We start from the raw sequence: 13,985 nt of genomic DNA, 5'->3' as shown, positions 1-13,985 counted from the left end.
GCGAGCGGTTTGCTGATGTCAATGTTGTGAACAGAGTTCCCCATGTTGGTGGTCGGGTCAGGGTATGGGCAGGCATGAGCTACGGACGACTAACACAAATGCATTTTGTCTATGGCAATTTTAATGCACAGACATACCGTGACGAGATCCTGAAGCCCATTCTGTGGCCCATTTTTTTAGCAGATGTTATTGCAGGTGTAGCAAAATGCTTGTCTGCAAAGTTGCTGAGGAGATGGAAGCAGAGCTTCCATGTTTGTCTGCACCATTTAACTTTTTTAAATCTGTGACCAACAGCATATCTATTCCCAGTCAAATTAAATCCATAAATTAGGGCTCAAGTTATTTATTTCAAATGACTGATTTCCTTTTTGCGTTTATATTCGTGTTCAGTATAATAACATGGAGCCACCTCAGATTTCATTTGGTGCCAAACCGTGCTAAAAAACTTTTTTTTTTTTTTCAAAAGCTGAATTATGGTAACCATTAGGTTGTTATCTTGAGAGGAGGAGACCCCAACTCGTCCCCCAAAAAAACAGCTTAAGGGACGGTTCATGCAGAGAAATGGTAGCTAGATCCTAAGTAGTCCAAATATGTTCATAGGGGGCCACGTCGCTCAATGCTACATTTCCCGACATGCATATCTGTACATGGGAGGGGCGATTTTGTTTGTGCGCGGGCAGATTTTTAAAAAGAAAATGGCGGATATTAATTCTGGAGAGCAATCGGAAAGGTTTGTATCTTTTTAGTTAATAACGTTACTGAAAGTTTTTCTGAAGTTCACTGTGAAGAATTGGCGTCCTATCTCAGGGGCTCGTATTGGGTTTTCCATTAAATGAGTATCTTCCTAACGTTAACCTCCGACCTCACTGCCCGGCTAACGTTGGCTACTAACGTTGTTAGCTAGTAGCTAACACAGACAATACGCCAATTTTAAAGTAGTCCTAGTGTTAGCTGTGTATCAACGTGGCTAACTAGCCATTTCAGCATCAACTATGCTCAGTGGTTGTGTTGATTTTTCTCTCTCTTTCATTGATGTCACCCGCAGCTGCGACCACTCTGCTGAACACCAGAAGATGGTAAGACACTCAACAGCTGATTGTGTTGTGGTCTAGGCAGATTTGGTTGCACATAAGGGACAATATAATATACATAATATAACCTTACTAAAATGATAGCTTGCTGACGAAGTTAGCATACCATTGACGATAACATAGGAATGATCTTAAAGCCCACTCACATTTTGTCTGTTGATCAAGGTCCACCAAGAAGAAATCCCTCAGCAGGGACTTAAAAGAGTTTGCCCTGGGAGTCCAAGCCCAGCAGCTCCTCACCCCAAATCTCCCCGCAGACACACTCCTTCCTCCACCACCACACATATGTCAGAAACAACAGAGGTACAGATGGAGCCGTGTTCTGGAGGAGAGGGGCAGGGAAGGGACCCTGAGGGGGGTGTTCTAACAGAGGGTCGGTCGTTGAGCCCCAGCAGCACGCAAAGGAAATCCTGGAGGAGGTCGACCAGGGGCCGACGCTCTCTCCCTGCCCTCTCCAACACCTCCCAGAGTGAGACCCGAAACTTGTATTTTTCAATGTCAACAACATTGGTTTTGGTGTCTGGGATGGGTGACACTAGTCAGAGCATCCAGTTGGATAGAGGGTAATCTTCTTGAGCCGTAAAACATATACTCTTTCCGAGCTATGGATAGAGTCAACTACCTATCCCAGGTTGACCCTAAACAACAATGAATGGCAGTAAGGAAAGGAGGCACAATTGGGGCCTAGTGATTTACAAAAAACTCTCAAAATACCTGTAAACGCGCTAAGCTAAATGCCTCTCATCCAGCTCTATGCAGGTCTATCAGCCAATCCCTACCCGAGGAGGAGAGGCTGGAGAAACTGATGGAGGCTTCTATGAGGGTATGTTTAAGTGATTACAATTCGCAAGGGGGTGTGTGTTTTTGAAGGTCAGGCTAACTTCAACCTGTAGATTATTACAACATCTATGTGATCCTGGCTGACAATTTAACTCACTTTCTGTGTGTCCCATCTCTCTCCTCTTTGTCTCCAGCTGGCAGTTGAGAAGTTACAAGACTCACTGAGCATGACACCCAACGGCAGTTTAGAGTCACTTCAGACACAAGGTTGGTAGGATTCTTGTACGTCTGTCAGATAAGTAGTTGTTTTGGATTGTAACATCTAGCAAAAAGAAAACATCCAATGTTTACCCCCCTACTGGTTCGGTGCTGTATTTTGAATGAAGCCAGCCGTTTTTCTCCACTTCTTCATTCAAAGACTCAATGATGGACACTCTTACTGACAGTTGTGACTGATTTGTGTGATGTATTGTTGTCTCTACCTTCTTGCATTTTGTGCTGTTGTCTGTGCCCAATTAATGTTTGTACCATGTTTTGTGTTGCTACCATGCTTAATCATGTGTTGCTGCCATGCTACGTTGTTGTCTGTCTCTCTTTATGTAGTGTCTCTTGTCGTGATGTGTGTATTGTTCTATATTCCCCCGTACCCGCAGGAGGTATTTGCCTTATGGTAGGCCGTCATTGTAAATAAGAATTTGATGTTAACTGACTTGCCTAGTTAAATAAGTTGAGTGCAGTGCACTAGGCATAGAGTGCATTTGTTAAGTATTCAGATCCCTTCCCCTTTAACACATTTTATTATGTTACAGCCTTATTCTAAAATGTATTACATGTATTTTTTAATCTACACACAATACCCCATAATGACAGTGAAACCAGGTTTGTAGAAATGTTTGCAAATTTACAAAAAACATACCGTATTTACATAGGTATTCAGACACTTTGCTATGAGCAAAGGCCTGAATTTTAAAAATATTTTTTTCACCTTTATTTAACCAGGTAGGCAAGTTGAGAACAAGTTCTCATTTACAATTGCGACCTGGCCAAGATAAAGCAAAGCAGTTCGACACATACAACGACACAGAGTTACACATGGAGTAAAATAAACATAGTCAATACAGTAGAAACAAGTCCATATACGATGTGAGCAAATGAGTTGAGAAGGGAGGTAAAGGCAATAAAAAGGCCATGGTGGCAAAGTAAATACAATATAGCAAGTAAAACACTGGAATGGTAGATATGCAGTGGAAGAATGTGCAAAGTAGAAATAAAAATAATGGGGTGCAAAGGAACAAAACAAATAAAAATAAATACAGTAGGGAAAGAGGTAGTTGTTTGGGCTAAATTATAGGTGGGCTATGTACAGGTTCAGTAATCTGTGAGCTGCTCTGACAGCTGAATGCCATGTGTCACTTCTGGATTCCACCTGGCACCAGCATGTTGGTGGCAGCATCATACTGTGGGGATGTTTTTCATCTGCAGGGACTGGGAAACTATTCAGGATCAAGGGGAAAGATTAATGGAGCAAAGTACAGTGAGATCCTTGATGAAAACCTGCTCCAGAGCGCTCAGGACTTCAGACTGGGGTGAAGGTTCACCTTCCAATAGGACAACGACTCTAAGCACACTGCCAAGGCAACGCAGGAGTGGCTTCGGAACAAGTCTCTCTGCCCTTGAGTGGCCCAGGCAGAGCCTGGACTTGAACCCGATCTAACATCTCTGGAGAGACCTGAAAATAGCTGGACAGCAACGCTCCCCATCCAACCTGATGGAGCTTGAGTGGATCTGCAGAGAAGAATGGGGGAAACTCCCCAAATACACGTGACAAGCTTGTAGCGTCATACCCAAGAAGACTTGAGGCTGTAATTTTTGACAAAGGTGCTTCAACAAAGTACTGAGTGAAGGGTCTGAATACTTATGCAAATGTGATACTTAAAAAAAATAATGCAAACATTTCTATTTGGGATGCACAATATATCGGAATTGCCCGAGATTATCTAAAAATGCCAACGTCGGTATCGGCTCGATGTCTGTCTAGTTTGTGCAAAACCGATGTCAAAGCTGACTTGCATACCTATATAACGTAATAACGCCACGTAAAATACACATGCAACACAGCATTCCTAACGTAGCCCACAATATCTGCTGTGTGGATCTTGCAGTCAACAAGTTGAGCAATCATTTGAAATGGTAAGAAAATTTCAGCAAGACGACTCGAGCCGAAATCCGTTAATGCCAAGATAATGGAATTGTGTCACTGCTATTAGCTTCACAACATACTATGGAACGCTGTTTAGGTCGTTGCGTGTCCAAAAAGACACGTCAATTAACACTGTCAAAGCTGTACAAAGAAGTCTGCAAACACCAGCCACGAACAATGTGTTTACAATAATGTGTTGGTAACACAGCATTATTTGTTGGACTGCAACTTCTGGCGTAGCTAGCGAGCACAAATGGAACCCGCCTGAAAACTATGACCAGTAGAAACTGGTCTCCCAATCACAGCTGGATGTGATCCAGCCTGGATTCGAACCAGGGACTGTAGTGACGCCTCTTGCACTAAGATGCAATGCCTTAGACTGCTGCGTGTGTATGTTGCTATTTAACTGTACTAGAATGCTTTAAGGCCGCAAACATTTTGATTATCGGTTTCTTTTTTTTGGGTGGGCAAGGAAAATATCGGCCAAACATTGTCATCGGTGCATCACTAATTTCGACAAACCTGTTTTTGCTCTGTCATTATGGGGTATTGTGTATAGCTTGATGTGGGCGGGGTAAACTATTTAACCTATTTTAGAATAAGACTGTAATGTAACAATGTGGAAAAAGTCAGGGTCTGAATACTTTCCGAATGCACGGTTAGAGTTGTCTAATAGTGTTATCATTCATTACTGCCTTTCTCTTCCCTGTCTCAGTGGAGGATGTACAGAAGGGCTGGTGTTGCCTGGCCAAAGACCTACGCAGTGAGCCACAGTGTCAACAACCTCCCACAAGCACAGCCAAGTAATGCTGTCTCTAGTCAATTTCATTTTGTTCACAGGCTTAATGTCCTTAAGCATACCTACTTACTTTTTTCCTGAGCAGTCTATTTACCCCCCCCCCCCACAGCATATGTTATTTTACATACATTTTATTTTACATATAACAGGTTTTTAAAGGAACAAAGAGTTTGGCCTGCTTCGGGTTTTCATTTTTGACATGGAGAAAATGATTGCAATTCTGGTATCGGCACAGCCCAAAAGAAAAAGGACTGTCATTCTTCTCTATTGACCTTTATTTCTAGTTCAGGCCTTTCTGTATTCATTCAGTCATCTTTTATGAATCCCTTTTGATTGTCTCTTTCTCGCTAGTGACACTGCAATGCAGAACACCTTGGAGCAGACCAGGAAGGCTATACACAGGTAACTGATTCTCCGTGTGTGTGTGTGTGTGCACGTGCGCAATGAATAACAATTGTGATTGTGATTCAGGCTGCAGGCTGAGAGTGCATCTTGGGACTCCCTGTTAGACAAGCATCGGAGTAAAGCTGAAGAATTGGCCAGGTGAGCACATTCACACGCACTCGTTCACTCTCGTTCTGCACTCCCCAAGCTCCCAAGTTTTGGGTTGTCAATAAAGTGATTTGTCTTCATGTGCCTGGTATTCATAGTTGACTTTGAAAAGGCCTTTAATAAAGTATGACTGGAGTTTTAAAATATAAATGCCTGGAATATTTGGAGAATCTTTTATAAAATGGCTTAACGTTATGTACAGAAACCCTATGTGTAGAACAGTAGATAATAGGAGTAAAACCAGGTTGTCCACTATCGGCATATCTCCTTATTATTGCCATCGAAATGATAGCTGTTAATCAGATACAACAGTGATATTAAGGGGTTAGTAATCCAGGGCTTGAACACGAAGGTGTCATTTATACGCTGATGATTCGTGTTTTCTTTCAAATCCACAATTTGGATCTCTCCACAGCCTCATAGAAGATCTAGATAATTTTTCGAACCTCTTTTGATTACAACCAAATGATAAGTTTACTATATTACATATTGGATCATAAAAAAAGTCAACTTTTACTTTACCATGTAGTTTACCAATAAAATCTGTCTGATGGTTGATGTGGACATACTCGGTATACATATCCCGAAAGAAATAAATGATTTCACTCCAATAACTTTCAATAGAAAGTTAGCAAAAATAGATTAGATCTTGCTACCATGGGAAGGATAACACCTGTCTATTCCTGGAAAAATAACCCTGATTAACTCTAGTCATATCACAGTTGACCTATTTGCTTATGGTCTTGCCTACACCTAGCGACCTGTTTTTATTATATGGGCAAAAAAATATATATTTGATTTGGAACGGCAAGCCAGACAAAATGTAAAAGGGCCTATTTATATAATGAATATGAATTCGGAGGGCAGAAGTGATGAAATATTAAAGCATTAGACCTCTCTCTGAAGGCGTCAGTCATCCAAAAGTTATACATAAATCCGAACTGGTTCTCTAGCAAATTAGTAAGAATGTCTCACCCCATGTTCAAGAATGGCCTTTTCCCATTACCTCACTTTTGGTCATTTGAAAAGGAAATAATCTCCAATATCATTATTTGTTTAAATGAGCCATAGAAAATGTGCAATTTCAGTTTAATCCACCAGAAAAGACAGAACTAATATTGGGGTTAAACTCAAATATAATAATTGATAATAAACATCTTTGTAAATTAAATCATAAATAGGACTGGTGGAGTTATGTCACACATGCAGCTAATTGCAGTGTTTCCATAGTCCCTGTGTCCAAGGAAGCGAAGGTAACCTCCCTAAATGATTACCGCCCCATGGCACTCACGTCGGTAGCCATGAAGTGCTTTGAAAGGCTGGTCATGACTCACATTGCACACTCTTGGCATTCTCTCAACCAGCTTCATGAGGTAGTCACCTGGAATGCATTTCAATTAACAGGTATGCCTTGTTAGAAGTTAATTTCTGTAATTTCTTTCCTCCTTAATGCATTTCAGCCAATCAGTTGCGTTTTGACAAGGGTAGGGGTGGTATACACAAGATGGCCCTATTTTGGTAAAAGACCAAGTCCATATTATGGCAAGAAAAGCTCAAATAAGGAAAGAGAAATGACAGTCCATCATGACTTGAAGACATGAATGTATGTGGAAAATTTCAGCAACTTTGAAAGTTTCAAGTGCAGTCGCAAAAACCATCAAGGGCTATGATGACAGGCTCTCAAGAGGACCGCCACAGAAAAGGAAGACACAGTTACCTCTGATGCAGAGTATAAGTTCAATTGAATTACCAGCCTCAAATTGCAGCCCAAATAAATGCTTCACAGAGTTCAAGTAACAGACACATCTCAACATCAACTGCTCAGAGGAGACCGTGTGAATCAGGCATTCGTGGTTGAATTGCTGTAAAGAAACCACTACTAAAGGACACCAATAAGAAAAGGAGACTTGCTTGGGGCAAGAAACACGCACAATGGACATTAGACCGGTGGAAATCTGTCCTTTGGTCTGATGAGTCCAAATTCGAGATGTTTGGTTCCAACTGCCATGTCTTTGTGAGATGCAGAGTAGTGGAACGGATGATCTCTGCATGTGTGGTTCCCACCGTGAAGCATGGAGGAGAAGGTGTGATGGTGCTTTGCTGGTGACACGGTCTGACGTATTTAGAATTCAAGGCACACTTAACCAGCATGGCTACCACAGCATTCTGCAGCGATTCACCATCCCATCTGGTTTGGGCTTAGTCCCACTATCATTTGTTTTTCAACAGGACAATGGCCCAACACACCTCCAGGCTGTGTAAGAGCTATTAGTCCAAGAAGGAGAGTGATGGAGTGCTGCATCAGATGATCTGGCCTTCACAATCACCCAACTTAATCCAATTAAGATGGTTTGGGGTGTGTTGGACCGCAGAATGAAGGAAAAAGCAGGCAACAAGTGCGCAGCATATGTGAGAACTCCTTCAAGACTGTTGGAAAAGCATTTCAGGCAAAGCTGGTTGAGAGAATGCCAAGAGTGTGCAAAGCTGTCATCAAGGCAAAGGGTGACTACTTTGAGGATTCTAAAATATATTTTGATTTGACACTTTTGTGGTTACTACAGGATTTCATAGTTTTGTCTTGACTATTATTCTACAATGTAGAAAATAGTAAAAAATATAGAACCTTTTGAATGATTAGGTGTCAACTTTTGACTGGTACAAAAAATATACGGGGATTGTAAATGAAGCAGACAATTACATTGATGGAAGCTACAGTCTATCTGCAATATTAAAGCCGATCTGCTCCCAATGCTTGTTCATTGTACAGCATGGCATGATAACGATACAAGAGTTGTCTACAGACCATTTTAGGGCCGTGGTTTTTGGTTCGTGTAAATGTGTCGATATACTACCTCCTTTCCCTTTGCAGGCGAGTGGAGCAGTGCCAGGAGACTGGGGTGACATTAGACCCTAGCTGCCTGGCCCAGTCCTCACAGAGCCAGCTCATCCAGAACAAACCTGATTACCACAGCCTGCTCTGCAGACAGCAGCCCGTACTGTCCACTATGGACATGGTGGTAAGACGGACAAACTAGTATTATACCACCTGGGGACGGTTTCTTGGACACAGATTAGTCCTAGACTAAAAGCAAGCTCATTGGAGAATCTGTGTTGAAATAGTTTTATAGTCTGGTATTTGGCTTTTTGTGTCCAGGAAAAAGGCCTGTGGAGTTTAAAATGTTCTATTGGGCAAATCTTAACATCCATCTAAGTCACATTTTCACTTAGTCATGCATTTATGTCAATAGAAGACTACAAATAATTCTAAATGTGACTGAAGTGGAAGTTAGGATTCACCCCTCGGTGTTCTGTGTAAAATGCTCAGAAAGTAAAAGATGTTAGCTACAGTGCACACATTGTAGCTCAATGCAATATGTTTTTTTTTGACAGCTAATGTGTCTGAACAGTGTCTGTACTTGCCTTCAGGGTAGAGCAACATTTTCCCCCCCCAATATTTATCACACCCTTGTGGGTGTGAATTAATCTAACATAAATTGTCCATTAATAGCCTGAGCAAGGGCTGGGTGGTATTACTCTATTTTACTGTATACTGGTATTGCTGCACAGACCGGTTTGTGTCTTTTAGTTTATCTTTGTGTAACAGTATTTTAATGTTTGGTTTGTTTAAATGTTAAATCACTCCTCTGTGTAATGTCTGTTTTTATAGTTTACTCCATTTGCTACTCGTCTTCTCTCTCCTTCCCCACACACCCAGCTCATTTTCACTCAAGGAAAGCAGATTTTGCTCTACCATGAGTCACTAGCTAGCTAATACAGCCTGATACCAAAGATTTTTACAACTAAACCAAGATGGACCCACAGCCTGTCGTTTCCAATGAGAACAAATTAGTCTTAGTGGGCAGAGCCAAGCACAAGGAAGCAAGATCCTGTTGGTGCGTTCTAATATATATCTGCATATTTCCGTTAGGGAACGCCTACTCTGAAGTGTGCGTGTACAGTAACTAAATTTGCCTTTGCACTCCTAAACGTGATTTAAATATTTAAAAAGACTTTTGCAAAGGGTAAAGTCTACAAAACTTAGTCTCATCTGTTCATAACAGATGATTGTTTTGGGAACAGAAAACTATTGAAATCAAATGTTTCATTAATGAGTGTTTGCAGAATGTCACTCAATCTATCCCGTTCCATCCTCTCCCACTGCCGGCAAGTGGGCTTCCTCTCACTACCATTTACATTTATACGTCCGGTGAAATATGTCTCCTTGTACAACAGTATATTCTAAATCTGAGAGGAATAGGCAAGGCATTCATATTTTAGTTACATCAAGTAAGAGGACTTGTAATGTAACATCTAATTAGTGTCCCCTGAGAAACGCTGACCAATATTTTGGTTCCTACCCTGTCACATTAACCCCTCGTTGTCATGTCAAACAATACTGTATTCAAAGTGCCCAGTCACTTTATTCAAAGTTTGATTGAACAATATAAAATAATCAGAATGTAGAAAGCCTCATTTTAAAACACTTGAATGTACAGTACAAGTCAAAAGTTTGGACACCTACTCATTCGTGGGTTTTTCTGTATTTTTACTTTTTTCTACATTGTAGAATAATAGTAAAGACATCAAAACTATGGAATCATGTAGTAACCAAAAAAAGTGTTAAACAAATCCAAATATATTTAGATTATTCAAAGGAGCCACCCTTTGCCTTGATGACAGCTCTGTGCACTCTTGGCATTCTCACAACCAGCTTCACCTGGAATGCTTTTCCAAACAGCCTTGAAGGAGTTCCCACATATGCTGAGCACTTGTTGGCTGTTTTTCCTTCACTCTGCGGTCCAACTCATCCCAAACCATCTCAATTGGGTTGAGGTCAGGTGATTTGTGGAGACCAGGTCATCTGATGCATCACTCTCCTTCTTGGTAAAATAACCAACAATCTCAAATTTGGACAGATTTCAACTGGTCCATTGCTCGTGTTTCTTGGCTCAAGCAAGTCTCTTCTTCTTGTCCTTTAAAATAAACTAGGCAAGTCAGTTTAGAACACATTCTTACTTACACTGGCTTTTGTTGGAGATGGGCGCATATCGAAGGCTGGAGTTTTATTACAGTTTGAGTTGTGAAAAGCTCACATCACCCTCTTAAATTGTGGTTTACTAGCTCTACACGTAATAAAAAAACATTATCTTCCTCCATAGATGGACACCCAGTGTAAGATGGTCAGGGAGCTGCAGTCTATATTCGAACAGTCTCAGCTACTGGTGAAGGAGACAAGCTGCAGATTGGGTAAGGATATGTCTGTCTGGGTGGATGAATGGATGTAGTGGTTCTCGGGGTTGTGTTCAGTAGGGTAGAATGTTTGCAAAACCTTTTTATTTTATATATATATTTATTATTATTTTTTGCTATTTAGGTAGTACCTTTCAATCTGTTTCAAAATGTTTTCTCCCAGCTTAACACTTTTCTTGACTTATTAAAGACCCCATGCAGTCTTATTTTTAAATCACTAAATGTCTAATAAATCACTTATTTAATGAAAAATAACAATTATATTTGGATCATTTAATTCCCAGAGCCTTCTTTAGCCGTTGAAATGTTCAGTCTGGTCAGGTGGTCGTTAGGAAGCAAATTTCAATGTAGTTGCATGCAGAGTCCTGAGAGGATGGTCTAGAGCCTACCCGGATGACCAGTCATTGGTCTTTTATAAGCAGGTCACCATGTGATGATGTGTGCCAAAAGTTCCATCCCACCTGAACGGGCTGAAATTCCAGGAATTTTCTTTCAAATAGCTCTTACAAAAAGTGCATTATCATAATTTAAAAAATGTCACTGTTGACCTCAATGTGGAAATATTTATAAACAGGAAAATTAAGTTAACTGCACCTCCCCTTTTAAAATAATAAAATTGTGTTTGAATATACTCAATGTGTTTTTAAAATGTATTTGTTGTGATCATGTATTAAGTGTGTACTTCTATCTCTTCCCCACCATCAGCGACTGATGTGGGATTCCAGGAACTCTCTTCTGACCCAGTCAGGGATCTACTGGCAGGACCCCCACCCTCTGTATCAACCAACGCATCATCCTAGTACCTCTGTCTTAGGGTTGTCACAATACAGAATCACTCCTCTGACCCAGTCAGGGATCTACTGGCAGGACCCCCACCCTCTGTATCAACCAACGCATCATCCTAGTACCTCTGTCTTAGGGTTGTCACAATACAGAATCACGGTACAACCATACTAGATTTTTCATGGCAAAAAAAAGAACTAAGCAGACTGAATTCTGGCTTTGTACAAGCAAGACAAAGCACACCTTTAATAGATATGACTGTATTGTGACCTTTCGTCTCGTCCAGGTTCACTCAATGAATGACCAATAGAAAGATCAGTCTGACTTTTTCTGTGTTTTCTGTATTTATGGGTCTTCACTCTGTACCCATGGCTCTCTAAGTTAGCTGTTATCGTTGGTGCCTTGTGTGGTTGTTTGTAAATAATAGTCTCTGGTATCTTTCTTCATGGGATGTATGTTGATTATTTCGGCTATAACCTATCTATTCTAATTCTATTCCACCACTATACTATGGCACCCTATTCCTTATATAGTGCACTAATTTGTACCAGAGTGCTATGGGCCCTTGGTCAAAAGTATTACTTTTATATAGGTTACAGGGTGCCATTTGGGACGGACACCCCACTCTCCCTACAAAACGTATGCTGTTGGCCACCAGAGGGCGATCTCACCTTTTATTTAAGCAGTTTATGAATATTCACCTATAGTAAAAGATGTAGAAAATATTCACCTGCAGTGGATGTCTTTTGGGGCTAATTTGCACGATACCAGCTTTCCTTTATTTTCCTGTATATTCATGTAAAAAAAAATGTGAATGATTTTTACATTATTAACAGCAATTATCTGAATTTGTCTTTTACTTTCTGACCATTGAAGTGTGAAATGTTATTCCAACCCAACTCCTTTGAAACATTATTGGTTTCAGTGTGTAACAAGGGGACAAATTCTCTCTACACACACAACTTGTTAGTTCTCACAACACAACCTTGTATCTTATGTATTATAATGTCCCTTTCTTATCCTGTAATCTTTTCTGTTTTGGCCAGAGATTCGGTCCTTTTTTCTCTCCTCTGGCACTGCTGTCTTCCTCTGTCCCTTCTCCTGTCCATCAGGGAGGAAGCCCCTCCCCCACCTCACAGTGATTCCCTCCCTCTCCTTTCACCAGGTTACTGATGCAGAACGAAGGCCTGACATTATGCCAAGTATTTCATAACCCCCCCCCTCCCTTTTTTTCTCCCCTTTTTCAATATCATTCACTCACTATCACCTCTTAAATCTTCTCACCGTATTTCATGCTATATGGTTGTGCCTCTTACCAGGAGAAACATGAACAATTGAATGTTGCCCTGACGTCGATGAGGAATAAATCCTCAGATAACTTTAACAGTCAATAGTTACATTTGCATGAACAGTGGGATGTCTTTTTTAAGAAACTGTGTGAAAGGAATTAGACGGGCTCAAATTCTGCCCAAATAGGAAAGGTGTCCTGCACCTACTGACTCAAATCACCATGATATTTGGTCTTATTTATTGCTGTATTACAAACATGTATTTTCTGTGGGCTGTTCTTGCATTGGGGGGTGCATGGTGAGAGAGGACAGAGGGAGAAAAGTGGGGTCGTGAGCGCGGGAGAGTCATGGAGGGAGGGTGGTGCACGGCAAGGGATCGATTCTTATTTGGATGGAAATAAGGCTGGGTGCTTGTGGAATGAGAGAGAGGGCATCTCCTGCTTACAAATTGAAAGAAGTCAAGTCACGTATTCAGGTACTGAAGAAACACATTCACAGAACAGGATCTAAAAAGAGAAATATAGTAGAGAACTAGATACAAAATATGGATTAGCACATTAGTTATTGATCATGTATACTTTCTTTAGATTTGACATCACTGCTTTACATTAGTCTTACAATATAGAGTTTGCAAATGGACCAAAAATGTATTCAAATAAACTGGGTTGAACGTGAATGTTTTTTTGTGACCCGTAATATGCCTGGTCCTACTTTTGATGTGTAAATGCCTGTCGGTGCTATAAAAATGTTTCTCTCCCTGTTAGGCCAGGTCTTTATGAAATCTACCCCCTCTCCCTTCTCTAACTTCAGATTGATTAGGCATAGACTGTGGAAGAGGGATGCACCGAGCGTCAGCAGAATCCACCGCCAGTTTTGTCCCGTGCACTCCCCTTCGTGGTGTGCACACCTATTATTCCAGCACAGCAGTCAGCCTTCTCTCCATGTCTATTCAGTCTCCCAACTCATCTAGCGGAGCTGCTCTCTCATCTGAGTGATAAACTGCAGCAAAATCGTCCACGTTTGCAGAAAAAAATGGACGTTTGTATTCAATCTGTTCTGTATATATTTCTCACACTAAAAGACATAAGAGGATGTTTCATGGGATGTTTCTGAACACGTTCTGTTTATTAGTGGCCTGTTTGTTGGTGTGATTTGTTCCAATTTGACCAATTTTTAGTAGACTAATTATAAGATACTTCAATATTGGTCCCAGTTACTGTATGAGTCAGTCATTGATTTGA

The 13,985-nt window shown here is 40.8% G+C and overlaps 1 protein-coding gene across 1 annotated transcript; it reads left to right on the top strand.

Moving 5' to 3' along the window:
- Window positions 1-594: 594 nt before the first annotated feature.
- Window positions 595-13,461, top strand: LOC118384348 (kinetochore-associated protein DSN1 homolog). The gene is made up of 11 exons (XM_035770797.2): window positions 595-730; window positions 1,046-1,076; window positions 1,257-1,560; window positions 1,841-1,914; window positions 2,066-2,138; window positions 4,787-4,874; window positions 5,222-5,272; window positions 5,342-5,413; window positions 8,292-8,439; window positions 10,582-10,669; window positions 11,378-13,461. The coding sequence occupies exons 1-11, from the start codon at window positions 648-650 to the stop codon at window positions 11,470-11,472; spliced, it is 1,107 nt and encodes a 368-aa protein (XP_035626690.1). The 5' UTR covers window positions 595-647; the 3' UTR covers window positions 11,473-13,461.
- The last annotated feature ends 524 nt before the right edge of the window (window positions 13,462-13,985 follow it).

Source organism: Oncorhynchus keta, chromosome 5 (assembly GCF_023373465.1).
Source record: "Oncorhynchus keta strain PuntledgeMale-10-30-2019 chromosome 5, Oket_V2, whole genome shotgun sequence".
Lineage (NCBI taxonomy): Eukaryota > Metazoa > Chordata > Actinopteri > Salmoniformes > Salmonidae > Oncorhynchus > Oncorhynchus keta.
This window is presented reverse-complemented; position numbering and strand designations above follow the sequence as displayed.

Coding starts and splice junctions, on each gene's coding strand:
- LOC118384348 (XM_035770797.2), top strand. CDS start 648: ATGGGAGGGGCGATTTTGTTTGTGCGCGGGCAGATTTTTAAAAAGAAA. Junction 1,915..2,065: donor TGATGGAGGCTTCTATGAGG/GTATGTTTAAGT, acceptor CTTTGTCTCCAG/CTGGCAGTTGAGAAGTTACA. Junction 8,440..10,581: donor TGTCCACTATGGACATGGTG/GTAAGACGGACA, acceptor CTTCCTCCATAG/ATGGACACCCAGTGTAAGAT.